The sequence below is a fragment of the Trichosurus vulpecula genome, chromosome 2, assembly GCF_011100635.1.
Source record: "Trichosurus vulpecula isolate mTriVul1 chromosome 2, mTriVul1.pri, whole genome shotgun sequence".
NCBI lineage: Eukaryota > Metazoa > Chordata > Mammalia > Diprotodontia > Phalangeridae > Trichosurus > Trichosurus vulpecula.
Window position 1 is genome coordinate 125,292,152 of NC_050574.1, and position 20,091 is coordinate 125,312,242.

Genomic DNA, 20,091 nt, shown 5'->3' on the forward strand with positions numbered 1-20,091 from the left:
GGCATGAACAACCTTCAGTTCTCTAGGTCAGTGGTATCCAAACTGGTAGCCCTGGAATAATCTGTGTCAGGGCCATGGCTTTACTCCCAAGGGGTATGTGATCATTCAGTGGGAGAGTTGGAAAATCTGTTACATCCCAGCCTTCCTCCCCCAAAGCCAGTTATAGGATAATCTCCAAGATACAGATGCCAACCCCTTAAACATTCAGCTACTCTGCCCCCTCCCAGCGCTAGCCTTTTTGACTGCAGATACTATGGAACCCTCGGGTCAGTTTTGTGTCACAGATACCAATATCTATGGCAGGCAAGATTCCCACACCCTTCCCCGTCACCACATGGCTGTAGCAGGCACTTCTCATTCAGAGGGCTATGCACTCCAGAGTACAGACATATCTTGGAGATGTTGTGTCTTCAATTCCAGACCACCACAATAAAATGAATATCACAATAAAGTGAGTCACATGAATTTTTTTTTGGTTTCTTGGTGCATGTAAAAGTTATGTTTTCACTATACTGTGATCTATTAAGTGTGCAATAATATTGTATCTAAGAAAACAATGTGCATACCTTAATTTAAAAATACTTTATTGCTAAAAAATACTAAACATTTTCTCAGCCTTCAGTGAGGAGAAAGAGAAAGATGGGAGGAATGACCAGTCAGTGGAGAATCAGAACAAACACAGCATTTATTAATTTAAGATCTCCATCTTATATGGGTGCAGTTTGTGGCATCCCGAAACAATTACAATAGTAACTTCAAAGATCACTGATCACAGATCACCATAAGAGATACAGCAATTATGAAAAAGTTTGAAATGTTTCATTAATTACCAAATGTGATACAGAAACATAATATGAGCACATGCTATTGGAAAAATTGTGCCAATAGATTTATTTGACACAGGGTTGCCCTTCCAAGTTGTTTTAAAAAAAAGAGTAATATTGAGAAATGCAGTAAAGCAAAGCACAAGAAAATGAGGTATGTCTATAGTGGCCCTTGACTAAGGTGCACACCCCCTCCCCCCATTATTTTCCAGTAGAAAACAGTAACACAGGATGAGCAAATAGGGATAAATTGTAATTACACTATTTTTTCCCTTCATCCAAACTTAACTGTATTTATTATGCATGCCACCACTCCTCTGGTCACACAGCTTTATAACCTTGGCCTTATCCCTGACTCCTTTCTTTCCTGTCCTTCACATATCTAATCAGTTATCAAATCTTCTTCCTTTTACCTCCCCAAGGTCTCTCACATCTCTTCTCTTCTCCCTACTTTCATTACCACCAACCCAGGTCCGTCCCTCGTTGCCTCTAATCTAGACTATACTCTTTTCAATAAATCCTCCACATAGCTGCTCAAGTTATTTTACCTAAAGGGGAACTCACTGCCTTTCTTGATAAATTTCATTGGCCCTCTAGGGACTCTAAGATCAATTTTTTTTTCATTTTTACTTCATCTTTTTAAAATTTCAGTTTTTGTTAAGTTTTATAATGAACGCAATTATTAATACAATAGTGCCTTATGCAGTTTTAAATAATAAAAAATGCACTTATGGGAAGAGGGAGTCCTCAAAAAAATTTACTGATATGGCATATGTTTAAAAACATTTGGAGACCACTGCTCTAGACGCACAGTCCAGTGCTTGGTTTATAGTCACAACATGGAGTAGAAAGGTCACTGGATTTGAAGGCAGAAAACCTGGGCTCATTACTCCTTTCTGACAATTATTAGCTGTCAACCAGAGAGAAAAGAGGGAGAATAAACAAGAGATATGGATGCACAACAAACCCTCAAACTTTTTTTTCCTTTGTATACCTCAAAGGTCAGGCCCTGCATCCAAAGTCACATTCCATGGTACCACTTCATAGGACTCTCTGATTCATGGTATCTAGGACCAGCTTCCTAAACCCCTAAAGGTTTGATTGATCCAGAACCCTTTACTCCATGACACATCTGTTTGTCAATTTACCCCATAAAGCCAAGTGGTTTTAGACCTATTTTTCACAGAAAGTCATCTCTACAATACAAAAGTCCTATCCAAAGTGCCTTCGTTTCTTTCAGCTCCATTCTGAAAGAGCCTGTCCCTCAAAGTAACCTTGACCTGGTGTCTGCTAATTTGCTAACTGTTCCCGGTAGATATCTAGCATTCTGATTGCAAAACAATTCCTGTATTTGAATTGCAGCCAGATAAATTCTGAGATTGGAAGATGACTAGTCTGTCCCCTCTCCAGGCCTCTGTTCAGTTGAGGCCTCTGCTTCAGGACACCTGTAATTAGACCATTAAACCCAATTCCCAGATGCTCTCAGACTCTCAAATTCAGGGGCATTCAGGAACTCTGTGGATCTAACATTGATCAGTGAAGAGCCACAAATGATGCCAGTGGTGGTGAAAATCATTAATTGGCACTTAGGCTTCATAATCAATAAGACAAAGACATACTCCTGGCAGGCCTGACTAGATGGGGAATTACCATGAACTCCTAACATAGGATATCACCTACATGTTTCCATTAGTCTGAGAGAGATTTTGGTTGGTGCTACACAATCCAAAATCCCATAAAAGACATCCCCAAAATCATCATTGGCTCTTTCTCCTGTACCCAAAATTGTTTGTTTTGTGTTGAAGTAGAGAAGTGTTAGGCTTCAGTTACACATGCTTCTACTCCTCTTTACAAAGAGGATGCATTTCAACAAGACTTCCGTGTATAACTTTGTTGCAGCTATGACTCCCCATTCATCTGGAGTTCCCAGCAAATGTGGGAAGTTCAGCTAGGTGCTAAATGCCACCAAATCTGGATGTTATCCCTAATCCTAACTCTGCTCTCAATGGATAATAAACCCTTCCTTTATAGGATTTTGTGGAGATAAATTTGTGAAAAAAGTTCATCCAACTTCCACCCACTCCCATGGGGGTTCTGATGCTTCTTGGGAATAGTAGTAGATTCTACTTTTGCCCTCACTGACCAGAAATGGTATCCTTTCCCGTTAATCATGGACCAATTAATCTGGACAGTGATGTTTACCATCACCTTCTCTACCTTTCATAAGCCAACAAATGGAAGACCACATTTCAAACATAATGTGACCTACCTGTTAGAGCCTTCTACTCTAATGCCACTCAAGCTGGATGATGATGAACTTTTCCTTCAGAAAGCCTTCATCTTTTTAGAGATGTCCTAGACCCTTCCTTCAGTGCTTATCTATGCCAGGTACATAGTACATTCTAGCTATCTTCCTTATTCAAATAACAGTGTAACATGTTTGGAAGAGCTGCTCGCCAACAACAGACAATGACAGCTGGTCTAAAGGGAGGAAATGGAAAAACTCTTCTAGCCATGTGCCATCAGTGAAAGGTTCTATTTTGATTCTCTTTTGGAAAGCAGGGCAGTGTGTAATACACTGTAGAAAAGTTTTCCTAGATATTAGTTAAATTGAAATTTAGTTTGGGCCCTTAGACAATAAGCTTCAGAGGGAACATGATAAAGTAAAGGGAAATTGTGCTCACTTTGAGGGATTGGTTTTGAGAGACAGTATGGCATAGTGGACGTGCAGTCAAGGAGACCAGTGTTTGGATCCAGCCTCAGGAATTAGCTTAGACTCTAAGCAAGTCATTTCACCTCTCTCAGCCTCAGTTTCCTTATCTGCAAATTTGGGATACCTATTTCACAGGATTGTTGTGAGGACCAATGAACAAATGAATGAAAAAGGCATTTTTGGGTTTTTTTTTTTTGGAGGGGAGGCAATTGGCAAGGCAATTGGAATTAAGTGACTTGCCCGAGGTCGCACATCTATTAAGTGTGTCAAGTGGCTGAGGTTGGATTTGAACTCAGGTCCTCCTGACTCCAGGGCTGGTGCTCTACAGAAGGCATTTTTAAGTGCTGTGTGTGCGTGTGTGTGTGTGTGTGTGTGTAATGGATATTTGTATTATTACATCTCTGATAGTAGACCTCATTTTTCTCATCTATAAAATGACAATTTGGGCCTAGATAAACTACAAGGTCCCATGAGGTCTCATTCTTACAGTCTAAACGACTCTAGGGGCAATGCAGCTTCATAGGAATAGCCATGAACTGGGAGTCCAAAGTCCTGAATTTGAATTCTGGTTTCTGTCTTTTAGCTTTGGGACCATTGACAAGTCACTTAACCTTTCAAACCTCAGTGTCTTACTCTATAAAATGGTTATAATAATTACTTCAATGCCTGTCTCATGGGCCTGTTATGAGAAATGTGGTTTGTGAATTGTAAAGTATATAAATGTCGAATCCAATTCCATAAGCATATAATAAATGCCTACTATATATAAGTCATTGGGCTAGGTACTGGGGATTCAAAAACAAAATGAAAAACAGTCTCTACCCCAAAGGAGCTTACATTATACTGACATTATCAATAAATTAACTATGCCCATATTTAGGTATCAGAAAGCAAAATTTAATACAAAAGCCTTCCTCAGAACATGAAGAATTCCTGTTTCTTTTAGCACAACTACTAGAAAAGATAGCTCTTCCAGTCCCATGCTAATGTTCTTTTTGTTTCTTTGTACAAAGGGCTTGTTACATAAAATTTTTGTTAGCTACTTGAACCTCCACTAATTCCCTTCTTGCATGTCTCCTTGTAGAATGGTGATAACCCTGGGCCATCCACCCAGGGCAATTGTAATGATGTTGAGACCCTCTCAGGACATACCAGAAAGGAAAAACTTCAAAAGTAGACCTGGCTGAGGCCTAGCCTATCTAAAAGAGGCTTAACACTACAGGGTTGGCCACCACAAAACAGACTCTTTTGGCCACAGCAATTCATGAAACCAGTTAGTAAGTTTAGCATGGTAGGTGTTGGTGAAGGGAACATTCTTAACAAGGATATCACATATTTTTTGAATTAAGAAGTAGCATCCAGTTAAATGCAGGCTAATAATCTGTTTACAGAGTGGTGAGTTGGAAACTAAAACTTGATTTTTACATCCTAAATAAGAAAATGTCCCTTTTTTGTGCGTAAAATTTATTTATTCACAAATAATTTTTCAGCACCTATTGTATGCAAAGCACCGTGCTAGCCAAGAGGAAAGATACAGAGTTTGAATAAGATATTGACGCTGCCCTCATTGAGCTCACAGTCTTAGGAAGATAATACATAAACACAAATAGATTTAATATACAACATTATGTGATAAGTATATTAGATAGTAACAAAACATACTGATGGGACATGGAATTCAGAAGCTCAGGACAAAGAGTTATCCCGTTTCATTAGATAATAGAGTGTATTAAAGGTATGATATGAAAGAATACCACAAAGGCAGAATGGCACTAACTTCTTGAAGGCCTTGTTTGAACTTTACCCAGTAGATGATAGAAAGCTACTGAAGAGTTTTGAACAGAAGAGTGACGTGATAGTATCTGTGCATTGTTGTTTTTCAGTCATTTTTAGTCACGTCTGACTCTTTGTGACCCCATTTGAATTTTTTTTGGCAGAGATACTGGAGTGCTTTGCCATTTCCTTCTCCAGCTCATCTTACAGATGAGGAAACTGAGGCAAACAGGGTTAAGTGACTTGCCCCAGGGTCACACAGATAATAAGTGTCTGAAGCCAGATTTGAACTCAGGAAGGTGAGTCTTTAGACCTACCACTCTACCTACTGTACTACTTAGCTGCCCCATATCTATACATAAGAGAATATTATTATGAAGGATAGATTAAAGGGGAAAGAGTAGAGTTGGGAGGACCTTTTACAAGGATTTTGCAAAAGTCTGGGCAAGGAAGTAAAATGGATAATTTTTATTACAGGAAATTAAAAAGGTTTCTCCCAGACAAAACCAGTGCAGCCAAAATGAGAAGAAAAGTGGGAATGGAGGGAGGAAATTTTCACAGCAGATTTCTCTGATAAAGGCCTCATTTCTCAAATATATAGGGAAATGAGCCAAATTTATAAAAATAAATGCCGTTTCCCCATTAATAATCATTAATAATCAAAGGATATGAACAAGCAGTTTTCAGAAGAAGAAATCAAAACTATCAATTGTTATATTAAAAAATGCTCTAAATCATTATTGATTAGAGAAATGCAATTAAGACAACTCAGAAGTACTACCTCACACCTATCAGACTGGCTATTGTGACAGAAAAGGAAAATGACAAATGCTGGAGGGAACGTGCAAAAATTTGGACACTAATGCATTATTGATGGAGTTGTGAACTGGTCTGACCATTCTGGAGAAAATTTGGAACAATGGCCAAAGGGCTATAAAACTTCATACCCTTTGACACAACAATAACACTACTACGTCTGTATCCCAAAGAGATCAAAGAAAAGAAAACAGACCTATGTGTATAAAAATATTTATAGTAGCTCTTTGTGGTGGCAAATAATTGGAAACTGTGAAGGGATACCCATCAATTGGGAAATGGCTGAATAAGTTGTGGTATATGATTGTGATGGAAAACTGTTGTGCTATAAGAAATGACAAGGAGAGTGGTTTTGGGAAAATCTGGGAAGATGTATATTAACAGATGCAAAGTAAAGTGATTCAAACTAGGAGAACAATGTACGCAGTAATAGCGATGTTATAACAATGATCAACTATGAAAGACATAGCTATTCTAATCAATACAAAGATCTAAGATGATTCCAAAGGACTCACAATGAAAAGTGCTGTCTACCTCCAGAGAGGGAACTGATGAACTCTGAGTGCAGATTGAAGCAAATTTTTTTCATTTTCTTTATTTTTCTTGCTTTTTTGCAACATAGTTACTATGGAAATATGTTTTGCATGACTTTACATTTACATTTGATGTATTTCTTGCCTTCTCAAGGGGTGGGGGCAGGGCTGGAGGGAGGGAGAGAATTTGGAGCTCAAAATTTTTAAAAATGAATGTTAAGGTAAATAACGTATGTATACATACACACACATTCTCTCTATGAGTGTGTGTGTGTGTGTGTGTGTGTGTGTGTGTGTGTGTGTGTGTGTGTGTGTAAGTCTAAGTAGATTGTAACGAAGGCACTTACTGAAAGGCTGGCAATTGGAAAAGAAAGTATCACGTAGGATAAATGTTAGGAAGAATGGACATCCCTTGTTAACAGACTAGATAGACATAAAGGAGACTGGAGAGTTAGGTGCAGAGTTTCAAACATGAGTTAGGGGAGGATGTTGCAAACATAAATCTTGAAGTCAGAAAGGAAGAGCAGGTTTGGAAGGAACATGACAGGCTCAGCACTGGATATGTTGAATTTGTTGTGCTTGTAGAAATTCCATGTGGAGATCCTCCGTGAGTGGGGAACCTACAACCTGGAGGCCACATGTGGCCTTCTAGGTCCCTGGGTGCAGCCTTTTGACTGAGTCCAAGTTTTACAGAACAAATCCTTTTATTAAGGGGATTTGTTCTGTGAAGATTGGATTGAGTCAAAGGGCCACACTTGAGGACCTAGAGGGCCACATGTAGCCTCGAGGCCATAGGTTCTCTACCCCTATGTGGCATTTAGTAAAATAGGCTTGAAGTACAGAAGAGAAGTCAAGATTGGAAAGACATTTGGGGATCATTTATGTAGAAATAGTCATTAAAACTGTGGAAATGAAAGGTTGCCTGGGAAAGGGTATGCAAAGAGAAAGGGGAAGGGCTGGAGATAGACCTGGGCTGTCATCTACATTAAAGCATCAGGAAGATGATATATAGGAGTGGTTAAAGAAGTAGAAGAAAAGAAATCCAGGAGAGTATGGTGTCTTTAAAGACAGAGGAGAAGAAAATCTTCCAAAAGAGAAGGGAGTGTATAAGTCATCAATGTCAAGAGCTGCAGAAAGTTCAAGATGTGTGGGGACTCACAAAAAAAGGCCATTAGATTTGGGTTAATATTATTTATCTTCTTTACAGGAATATCGTTTGGGTTAATTAGCATGAGTTGATTATATAATCTTTCTGTAAACATTTGGCAGTTATTCCCAAAACCCAACTCTAAGGAGGAGGGAAAAAACCTAGCCCTTGGTGCCTTGTGTTAAGTTGTAACAATTAACAAATTGGAGATGCCTTTTCACTTTAATATTTTATGAAATGCTTTGTGTTCTTAACAAAAACAAATGTTATTTTTGAACTTACTCCCCACTCTAATCCTCTGCATTGTCACCCTGGCGCAGGTGATTGGGTGTATAGGAGCTTTCCATAGGCATGAGGCTTCTCCTCTACCTGGGATGTTGTGATAAAAGCATATGCTAGAAAAGGTCAAGTACTGTATGGCTACGACTGCCTGTCCACATGAATTATGAAAGGCAAGGCAGGAGGGGGGAAATTGGCAAGCTGCTTTCTGTTTTCTTTTTTTTTTTTAAGAGATTTTTCGTTTTAGGGATATGGCTATTTGAAACAACACAATATTTACATTTTGTGGAAAATATAAATGTTCTCCCTTCCCACTATTTGAGGGGGGTGAGAATAAGCAGATAATTAACTTTTTTGTTCATATTTCATTTCTTCAAGTTTAGCAAATTTATGAATTATCTTGTGAACCTGTCAGGGATTGTAGTTTCTTGAAATGCAATATAAAACTTGTGTAGTTGGTTCCAAGACACAATGTATTATTTCGACAGTACATACTATATTTTGTTTTCTCTATGATGGGGGAATTGTGTATTTAGATTTATCCAAATACCTCTTCCTTCTGGATATTCTCTCTTCTCTGGTTCTTCTTTTAGGGGAAAGAAGAGTAAGGGGGTGTGTTTTGTGGGGCTTTGTTTTTGTTTTGTCTTTTTGAGATTCTTTTAGTTATCTTCCTGCCTGTCTCTTCAGTCTCCTTTGCTGGTTCTTCATGCTTGTCATAGGTGTACCCCAAAATTCTGTCCTCTGCTCACTTCTCTTTTCTTTCTCTACTCTCTCTCCCTTGATAATCTCATCATTGTCCATGGGTTCACTTATCTCTCTACAGATTATTCCCAGATCTGTATCTCTAGCCCTGGTTTCTCTCCTAAACTTCCTCCTGAAAATCCCTGAACGTTTTATCGATATTTCAAGCTAACATGTCTGTACTAGAACTCAGTATCTTTCCCTGCAACCCATCCCTCTTCCAGACTTCCTGTTACTGTCCCAGGCAGGATCATCCTTCCAATCATCCAGATACACTTCCTCAGAATCATCTTTGACTCCTCATTCTTACCCCGCAGATCCAGTCGGTTGCCAGATCTTGTCATTTCTTTCCCCCAACATTTCTCATATACATCCTTTTCTCTCTACTCACACAACCCAACCCTAGTTTAGACCCTAATTACCTTTTCTCTGGATGGTTTCTCTGCTCCAGTCTTATCCTCCTCACAGCTGCCAAAATGATTTTCTTAGAATAGATTTGGTTGACAGACAAGAAAGCTGAAGTTAGAGGAGGGAAGTGGTCATACTAGAAAATGGGGCAGTCAGCACTTCAGTGCAATTAAATAAGTATTTATTTGTCTGCTTTGTGGCACCATGATACGCTCTGGGAATCCAAAGGAAAAAAAATTAAATAGACCCTGTTCTCAAAACACATACATTCTTTTTGTGGCATACACCATGTTTCCTGCCAACTCATTGATCTTAAATATATACAGACAAATAAATTAGAGTCATTTCAAGATGGAGAGAGCACTGACCACAGTAGGGTCAGGAAAAGCTCCACATGGGGAGGGGTGAAAGAGTGGAGGAAGCTGAAGATTCCAAGAGGTGGAGATGAGAGAGTGTATTTCAGGTAAGGGCTACAGCCTGTAATGAGGCCTAGAGGCAAGAGAGGGCATGTTGAGTTGAAAAAATAAGCTCATAGCTCAATTTGACTGGAATGTAGAATGCATGAAGGAAGTATAGAAAGTTAGGTGAGGCCATATGGTGGAGAGGTATAAAGGCCAAGTACAGAAGTTTGAATTTTAACCCAAAAGCAATAGGGAGCTACTGAAGGTTTTGAACAGGAGAATGACGTGGTCAGACGTAGATCTCAGAAACAGTGTAGAGGATGATTTTCAATCAAGCAAGCATATGTTAAGCACTAGGGATGCAAAGACAAAAGCAAAACTATCTTTGGCCTCAAGGAGATTACATTCTAATGAGGGAAACAACATTTTGTGTGTGTGTGTGTGTGTGTGTGTACACATACATACATAGATGCAAAACACATATATGGTTATATAGAAAACACACATAAAGTAGATAAGAAGTTACCTTGTAAGCAAGGGTCAGCTACTTCTCTCTAGCAAGAGTTAGTTTTGAGAAACAGTTCTAGGCATCTCCTGCCATTTGGAAGAACATGAGTAATGTCAGTCCTCTCTAGATAACACTCTTTAGTTATCTTAAAATTTAAACCCAACCCACAATTGCTAAAGCATTTCTTATTTCTGGAAGGGTTTATTTTAGGTAAACCCAGCAAGAATGAACCTCCAGGCATCTAGTACTGGCTGGAACTCTCTCCTTAGTGTAAAGGCATTGTCACATGTGCTGTGGTCTATCTACTTTGCCTGGACCTCTTCTGTGTACATCTATCACTCTCCCTTTGACCAAAGCCACTTCCCCCTGCTCCCCATTCTAAAAACTTCTTGAGCGCAGAAACTGTCACTTTTCATCTTTGTGTTCCTCCTGCACAACGCCTCAATGTTTAATAAATGTTTGTAAAGTCAAATTTAATTTGTTGTCCAGTATAAATCAATCCTCTTCTCTCACTTTGAATGAGCACCACAATCACTGTGTTCTAAAGGCAGTGTCCTCAGTGACAAATCCTTCTTTTCACTTTTTCAAATGGTATTTGGCAAAAAATGATTCCCCTCTAGGTTGTTTCTTCTTTTGTATCATAGAATCTCAGTCCCATGATACTTTATTTTTAATCCTTGCTTTGAGAAAGTTCAACAAAAAAAGCAATATGGCCAGTCTTACAGGTATTACAAGGAATAGCTTTCATGCCTCCCACTCTTTACATTCATATAATTTTCTGGTGCAAAACTGATGGATACAGGTGGGCCTTTGGTTTTTTGGCATTAGTAGCATAGGGCCTCGATAGAAAATGTGTCTGCTCCTAAATATAAAAGCATTTTGATGGTGTGTGTCTTTGACATCAGGAAGGGCAATCCTCTCCCATCGGGGCTGCTTTGTTTAGGTGGTGGCTAGCTGTCCCTTATAAAACACATTAGGAATTTTTCACATTTGGTCAATTCAGTGTATAATTCTACAAAGAAACCCTTTTTGTAAAATAGGTATTTCCTAATACCTCATCCATTTGAGTAAAGGTTAAAGTAGGATTAGGATATGACAGCCAAACAAATCTTAGATTTCAGTAGTCAACCTCATTTTTAGCCAGTGATGTCAGCATAGCCATGGAATAGCAGAATGTTAGCAGTAGAAAGGATCTTAGGATAAATAACCTTAGAGTTAGAAGGGACCTTAAAGCATAAAATGTCAGAAGTATGAAGAATACTAGGTATCTCAACCACCCCTCTCATTTTACATTTGGGGAAATTTAGATTTAGAAAGAGGATTTGCCCAGTGAGTCAGTGAAGACTCCAAGTCTTCTTCCCAACCTAGCACTCTTTCCATGATACCATGCATCATGCTAAAACATAACTTGATATTTTGTTTCTTTTCCTGACTCCTATAATCTGTCTGCCGAAAATGCTAATGAGAAGCAAAATGACCTAAAGACAAGCATAAGGAAAAAGAAATAATCCTCGTAAAATTTGAAAATTAGCTTCCTTTCATTCCCTGCTGGTCTGACCATGTCACACTTACACACACACACACACACACACACACACACACACACACTCACTCTCTCTCTCTCTCACTCTTTCTCTTTCTCTCTTTCACTCACTCACTCATTCACTCACTCTATAAATTCCACTGACTCCCTATCACTTCTAGGTTCAAATACAAAATCCTTTTTTTGGCATTGAAAACCCTTCATAACCTCCCTCCCTCCTTACCCCCCACCTCCCATCCCATACACCTTTACAATTTTCTTATACCTTGCTCCTGCCATGTATTCTGGATTGAAGTGATGCTGGACAATCCAGTGACACTGTCCTGGCTGTTCCTCAAATAAAACACTCTCTCTCTTGGTTCTAGGCATTTTCATTGGCCATCCCCCATGCCTGGAGTGCTTTCCCTAGTAATCTTCACCTTCTGGCTTCCCTAGCTTCTGTCAAGCCCAACTAAAATCCCACCTTCTATAGGAAGCTTTTCCCAACTTTTCTGTCTCCCTCATTCAATTGTAAACTCCTTGAGGGAAGGGACTGTCTTTTGCCTCTTTTTGTGTACCCAGTGCTTAACACAGTGCCTGGCACATGGAAGCACTTTTAATATATGCCTTTTGACTGATTGTTTTCCAAGACGTATAATATGTAATAATGTTGTTCAAATGCCTTGAATTTTGCTTCTCATCATACAGTCTCAGAGTGATGAGAGATGTGAAGGGTCATCCAATCCATTCCCATGCCCAGGGGCCAGGTCGAGGGGAGGGAGGTACCTGGTGCAGAGCCATGGTTTTAAAGTCCAGAAAGTCAGTATAGGCTGGGAAGGGAATGAGAATAGGTCAGCTTGGGCCCTTAGGCCAAACGCAAACTCCAGAAGTCCACTAATTAAAGAGAAGGTGGGCCTTGCAGAGGAATATTCCAGGATGAGCAGGCTGAAGGGGTGGTATTCTCTACTAGAGCAAGAATGCCCCAGGCTCTGAAGGAGCCTTCTGTGGTGAAGGCATGGTTTTGAAGTCTGGAAAGTCAGGAGGGTATAGATTCAAAGCACAGGATTTTTAGACGTGATCAACGTAAGAATTTGTTTTGCTCGACTATGGATATTTGTTACAAAAAAAATTCTGTATCTCCCCCCTGCCAGCCTAGTGGGTAGGAGAGAGAGAAAATAAATGCTTGTTAATTGAAAATAAAATAAAATTTATAAAAACAAGCAAAAGTCAGATAAGTAGTAAGCATCAGAGCCAGGATTTGAATCCAAATCATCTGACTCCAGATCCAGCACCCTTTCTACTACATCAGACTGCCTTTCTAATGCATCTGATGATGAAAAACTCAGTACCCCTGGAACACCTCATTCTCCTCCTAAATAACCATTGTGGTTGGGAAATATTTCCTTATAACAAACTGAAATCTGCCTGCTTACATTTTCTGACTATATTGTTCCTTGGTATGTCTTCTGTGGAAAACCAGAATAAGTCTTAAGATCATGGTATATAAAGACTTTAGAGATCTCTGCCATCTAATCCCTCATTTTATAGAGAGGAGACTAACCCCAAGGGAGCTAGGTTGACTTGTTCCAGGTCACTCAGGGAGTGATTAGTAGAGCTGGGATTTGACTTAAGTCTTCTGACTCCAAATCTCATGTTCTTTCCACTGCTCATGAGTGCACACGTGCACGCACACACACACCCTCACAATGGGCTTTGCAGTATTCCAAATCAACAATTATGTGCCAGTTGGAATCATTTTTCTGTAAGCTAAGCATCCTTAGTTTCTTAATTCCACCCCGTTATATCATAGGCTAATAAATGTAGTGCTGGAGAGACCTTAAGGTCATCAAGTCTAATCCCCTCATTTTACAGGTGAGGAAACTGACCCCCAAAGACATTCTGGAACTTGCCTAAGATCCCATGGGTCAATGGTTGAACAAGGATTTGAACCTCTGCCTTCTGACTTCCAATCTAGTCTTTTTTCCATCGTACTACATTGTTTCTCTACATGTTTCTTCATGATAAGCTTCTACAATAACAATTATTTTTATAATAACCTATTTCCATAACACTTTACAGTTCACAAAACATTTGTCTTGCAATAACCTTGTAAGGTAGATAGTGTTGTTATCTCCATTATACAGTTGAGGAAACTGAGACCAGAAAGGTAAAGGGACTTATCTCTATATCTCCTTAGTGGCTCTTCCATCTCCAAGTCAAGTGCTTTTTCTACTATAGTATTCTCTCTCTTTCTAGAAGGCATTACCTGGTCAGTTTTACTAGTTTATACAATGCCTGGCTCCCAGAATATACATGCATATATTTCATTCAGAAATATTTTTTTCCAATGATGGTACTTTTGATATGGATCTGTGATCTCATTGATGTATCTGTTTTAGCAGTTTAACTCAGCCTTTGTGCCCTGTATCTTACTGCAAACTCTCCATGTTCTGGTGATCTTCCTCTGGAGCAGGGGGTCTCTGCACACCTATTTTGTGTCTCTAATGCCTTGGGCCTGGGCAGTCAGCCTCGTGAAACCTTTCTCTGAATCAGTACCCCCGGGACATTCGACTCCTAAATAACCATCATAGTTGGGAAATGTTTGCTTTTAACAAATTGAAATCTGACTACTTACATTCTCCCCCGACACTGTTCCTCAATATGCCTTCTGGGGCAAAGCAGAATAAGTCTAGGATACTTTTAAATGCATCCAGTTGAATATGTACAATTTCAAATGGAAATATAAGTTCATAGGCTCCCAGTTAAGAGCTCTGCTCTAGAGGTTTCAGTGTTGGGTGGGTGTCAATGAAGCAAGAGGGTTATCTGCTAGTCGCCTACCTTGCCCCACATGAGTGACTAGTTCACTTCCTTTTCTAGTCATACGTGTCTCTGATAATATACTTTAGGGCACTGGTAATGATAATATTAAGAATAATCTCATACTTCTGAACTGCATTTTATAGAATTTTACATTTTAAAGGGATCTCAGAGACCATCTAACCCAAACCCCAAAGCAAGCCAGCCTTTTGTTAGATCATCAAATTGGCAGACATGGCTTATTTCCATCTGAAAGTGTATTACTACGTAATCTCAGATCCTGAACTTCCGGATAATTGGTGGCTTCCATAGTTAGGTTCTTAGAAAAACAGACAAATTCTTAATTAGATCTTGTATTTCTCTAAGATGAAAAAGTTTGTAGCCTAAATATTATGCAGACTTTTTAGACAGCTCCTTCTTTGAATCAGGAGCAGGGCAAAACCATTCGATACTGAGTCCCTGACCTGCATGTTCTGAGGCTTCTGAAAATCTTACAAGTGCTCTGTTCTCTCTGCAGGTGGTGCGGGATTACAATCTTCAGCTGTTTTTACAAGAGAATTCTGTGTTTCATAAACCACCACCTTTCCAGTTCCATCCCAGTGACAGTGATACCGTAAGAAAATATTTCTGTCTCCTCATCTTTGTGTTATCTTTTTTGTTATGTTTGTAGCTTTCTCCAGGAAGCCAGGCTGGGCTTGCTAAGTTTCCCATGTGCCCTTAAACAGCTTTGCATTCCTGAACTAGATGGAAAACCCTGAGTGGCTCTCACCAGCTCTGTGGAGCTGATTTTATTACAAGCAAAATGGAAGAGAAGGCCAAGCCATCCCCTGCAGAGAAACTAGCAAGCTTACTTCCAGTAACATGACTAAGATGCCCAGCAGGCCTTTATGCTGCTATTCTGAGCTAACAGCTCTTTACTAAAATGGGTGAAAATCTCAGAGGAGTTACTGAAATTCTGAAAATCCAAGTGGAAAAGGAAGAAGCAGGAAGGAAAACAACTCCCTAAAATGTCAGTTATTTCTTTTCTATCAGATAAAAATAAAATACCCTGCATAATTTTGTCCTTTCTTAGGACTCAGTTTCCTCATCTATAAAATAAAGGAGGTTGGACTAGGTGACCTCTAACCTTCCAGCTCTTGATCTCTAATCTTGTGTTTTAAACCAAATGCCACCAAAGCATCATGAACCCTTGCTGTAATGTAATAACTTTAATCCAGTCATCTGAAACATAGATTGAATAGTCAACAGGGACTTGAGTTCAAGCAACCTTAACTCCCCTGAGTGTCTACTTCCTTTCTCATTTATAACATTGTTTCTAAAAAAGCAGTTAACCCATAATTTTCATTCTGCCATCTTCACATGATCAATCAGCAATATAATGCCTTCACAGCGAGTCACCCTGTTCTGCACATGACACATTGCATCTTAGGTTTTCCCCCAAAAAAATCCTTGGTTGAATATTAATGAAAGAAATGATAGACTACTGAGTGCCTTTGTGGGTGTTTTTAACTTGTCTTTTGGCTGTTCCTTTCTCTTTTCTTGAGTCCAATTAGAGTACCATCACAAATAGCTCTTATTTCTGCAGTGCTAATTTAAGGTTTACAAAACATTTTCTTTGTAACAATCTATGAGGTGAGTATGGTGATAGTGATAATAACTATTTTACATACGAAGAAACCGAGGTCCAGAAAATTTAAGCAAGTTACTTTCCTAAGAACTGTACATTTAGAAAATGTAAGTTCTGGTATGTGAACCCAGGTCTCCTGAATCTAAAGCCCTTTCTTCTTACCAGTATACTGTACCTCCTCTCTTGTAACCTCAGCGATGATTTTGAAAGAAAATTCCCAAACCCAGCTTTTCTATTCCTGGGTTCACTCTCTGAAACTTTTAGAGAATGAGAATGAACTTTTCCGAGGAATAGGTAATGGATAAAGGCAGCTGTGGTACAGGAGAAAGAGACAGAGAAAGGGAGAGAATGTGTCAGAAAGTCGACCTCAGAGTTTGGAAGTCCTGTGTTCAAGTCCCATTCAAGCCACATTCTGGCTGTATATGGACCCTGAACCCTGGACAAGCCACTCAACCTTTCAATGCCCTGGGCAACTTTCTGAGACTGAATTATAGAGTACGTGTCAGGCTGCATCCATGGATGGAGTTTCCTCACCAGGAGCTCCTTAGATAGATGAAATCACAGATTCAGTTTGTCACTACTGGATAGCATAAGGAATATAATCAGCATTAAGGTAATGATAGCAGACATTTTTATAGTGCTTTGCATCCAACAAAGTGCTTTAAGACACATTACAGACCTTCGTTACCTAAGCCATTGATTACTTCTGCAATGGTCCTACAGAGTTAGACAGAATGGTGCTATAGGGAGCAGTTCCGTAGAAACAGTGTTATAAAGGGAACAGCAGACCTGCTGGCCTTCCAAGGAATCATTGACACTGGGGTTCCAATGCTAGCTCGTCCACTCAGTCATCCATCCAATTTGTGTCTCAGGTGATCAGGTAATTTCTCGATGTTACAGTGGGTTTGGATATATTGTAAAAATAACCTTCTTATGACAACATTATGTGGATTTCCCTTTATCTCATCAGCTCTCACCATAAACATTATGAGGCAGATAATCCAATATTGTAATCCTCGTTTGTAAAAGGAGGTTACTGAGGCTCATAGAAGGGAAATGCTTTGCCCAAGGTCACGCAAGCTAGGACTCACACCCTGGAGCCCCATTCCACCGCATCAGCCACATCTTTTGAAGCAGGTTTAAAATTTGTCATAGTGCTAGCCAGGTATGCACTAGTTGCTGTGTAGATTTGTCAGTGAGTCTGGGATCTTATTGGAAGTCTTCTCCACTGACATAGGTCTCAACTTGTCTGTTACTTTCTGCCAATGACCTGTAAATTAATTTGGGATTGTCCCTCTAGGGAATGAGAATGGAGGTTTGGTTGTAAATGAGTGTAAGGGTGAAAGACTGAGAAGAGTAGGGAAAGGGAGCTATAGCATTTTTAAATAAAAATTAAAACCTTAACTAAAATCAAAACTGAAAACAAATTATCCTAACTTTTGTCATCAGAAAAAGATAGACCACTTTAACCCTTTTCTAACTTTTCTTAAGCCAAACTATTAGATTGGAGCCTTCCTTTTTCCTTATACTTCCTGCTAAATGTTCTTAACTGCTCTCCTTATGCCTTTGTGCGTTGCAGCTCTAACTCTATGCTCTGTTTCCTCTGTCTCTGGGCTTTCTCTCGGACAGAGTTTAAATGCAGTGCAGCTGGTGGATATTGAGCCCTCACCCGTCAGTGCTATGAGAATGACCATAGCAGAGGTACATGATCTGGGAGCATCTGTCAGGGTGGGGCCCCTCGGGGAGCTGGTGGACGAATACACAGACACAACAGTGACGACATCACAAGGAAAATCCATTCACGGACTGAATTGACAGTTAAATGTACCATGCTGTTAGTTCCCAATTCCTCCTGTTTTGTGGTATGTGATCACCCACGGGCTTTTACTTCTCATCGTTTTCATTTAGGAATTCAAATTCCTATTTGACCAATTCTGATCTTGACTTGAGGAAGAGCTTCCAAGTCTCATATGTGTCATCATTAATGCCTTAGGAACTGGGATCTCTGCTTCTGGAAACATTATTGGGATCCATTTGTCACTTTTCTCAGTTACATTTGTTGACAAGGTTCATATATTGAATATTTTGGATCTATATTGGTAGAATCTTTATAACTAATGTTACATATGGTTAATTGACTTATTATATTACATAGGGTAAATAACATTTTATTTCTATTTCAAATAAAAGGAGCCACATGTCAAATTGGGAAATATTTGTGCTAAATAAAATTCTTTGAGGTTAATGCATATCTGTTTTCACCAACAAATATGAGGTAAAGTTAGAGAGTTAGACTGAGTCAGACTGTAGAATTCTTGGGTTACTCTTCTAACTCATAAATTCAGTTCAGCAAATGTTTATTAAGCAACTGCTGTATACAGAACATGAACAACACAGGGATAGATTTTAAAAAGCATAGCTGAGACATGGTTCCTACCTTGGGGAAATTCTCAGCCAAGTAGGAAGGAGGAGAAGATAAAAGCACGGAGAACTCTGTTTAAGCCATGGCCCAAGACCCCTCCCCCTCCAAGACTTATTTCACATGGCTTGGATTTAGGACTTAGGTTGGTACCATATGCTTGAAGTATAGAGTGCCAATGTCTGACCTGTATTGTCTGTGGGTTCCATGCACCTACTATGTAGAGCAAGCTATAGGCTTTCAGATTTGAAATAGACCTTTGGGACCATCTGCTCCATCCTTCTCATTTTAGAGAGGAGAAAATTGAGTCCTAGAATAGTGACTTGCCCAAGGCTACTCAGTTAGCAGATGTGAGATCAGAACCTAGTTTCTAGAAGTGACTGTTTTTGGTTTTGGGGTTTTTTTTTTGGACTCCAAAAACATTTCTACTTTCTCTAAGCAAAGCCAAAAAGACCTTATTCCTTCTAATAGGAGAATTTGCTTCACCTTGCCTTGCCTGGAAGGAAAGTCTGCTGATGCAAGAGATAACTGGGAGAGTCATGTTAAGAAAGGGCACCTCCCTCCCTCCCCCCAGTCCTCTGAATCTCCTCTAAGAAAAAAGGGACATTCTGTGAGCCAAGTTGTAAGCTATGAGAGTAGATTGACAGGGCCAGTTATCAGGAACCCTGTTTGGTGAACAAGGTTACCTTAGTGTGAGGGGAAAAAAAGAAAAGAAAAATAACGAAAATACCCCATATCCTCCAAGCTAAACTAAGCACATCTATAAAGGAAAAAATGCTGAGCAAAAGCAGTTCTCATAGCCAGCTTTTTAATGTTTCCTGGTATGTGGGGTGGGGGGTTGGGGGGAGACCCTTTCCTTTCCACTTTCTTTCTGCTGCATATAACAGATCACGGATTGTGGCAGTAAAGAGCTGACTTGAACTTCTGGAAGTCAGTCATTTTCCTGTTTTTAGCTCCAATGTGTTTGTTTAATTGGAGCTGAGCTCTAAGGATCCTTGATTTATTCATTCACTCAAACATTTATCAAGCATCTCTATAGAGAGTACTATGGTTGGTACTGGGAAAGATATAGAGTTTAAATATATGAATAAATGCATACATGAATGAAAAACACTGATTATGTGCAAAGCCCTATGCCAATTGCTGAGGAGACAAATAGGAAAGTAGGACAGTCCCTACTTTCGAGGAGCTCACATTCTAAAAGGGGAAACAACACATATAAGAGGTTTCAGCTACAAGTGTGATAGAAAAGTCTCATGGGCCTTAGGATGCAGCAACAAAGCTGATGGTAATGCTGCTCCTTTCATGGCATTCTCATTGATAAAATTATATCAGTTTCTTAGGTTGAGCCATTTGACAGAGCCAAGGACTTAGTTAGGATCTGATCCCTGCCCTCATGGAGTTTGCAGTCTAAAGGAAGAGGGATCCAGGAAAGCAGGTAGCATTTGGATTGAGCTCTCAACTATAGGTAGGAATTTAAAAGTAGAAGAGGAGAGGAGACATTTCAGGCATAGGGAGCATCAGGACCAAGGACATGCACAGGACCTATTCAGGAGAAAGAAA

General features: G+C 39.5%; 1 protein-coding gene across 1 annotated transcript in view; it reads left to right on the forward strand.

Moving 5' to 3' along the window:
• Positions 1-20,091, forward strand: part of FCHSD2 (FCH and double SH3 domains 2) — a 359,064-nt gene that overhangs the window by 252,560 nt on the left and 86,413 nt on the right. Inside the window, exon 10 of the mRNA XM_036745787.1 lies at positions 15,000-15,095. Coding sequence (XP_036601682.1) covers positions 15,000-15,095 — 96 coding nt within the window. The remainder of the gene's footprint in view (positions 1-14,999; positions 15,096-20,091) is intronic.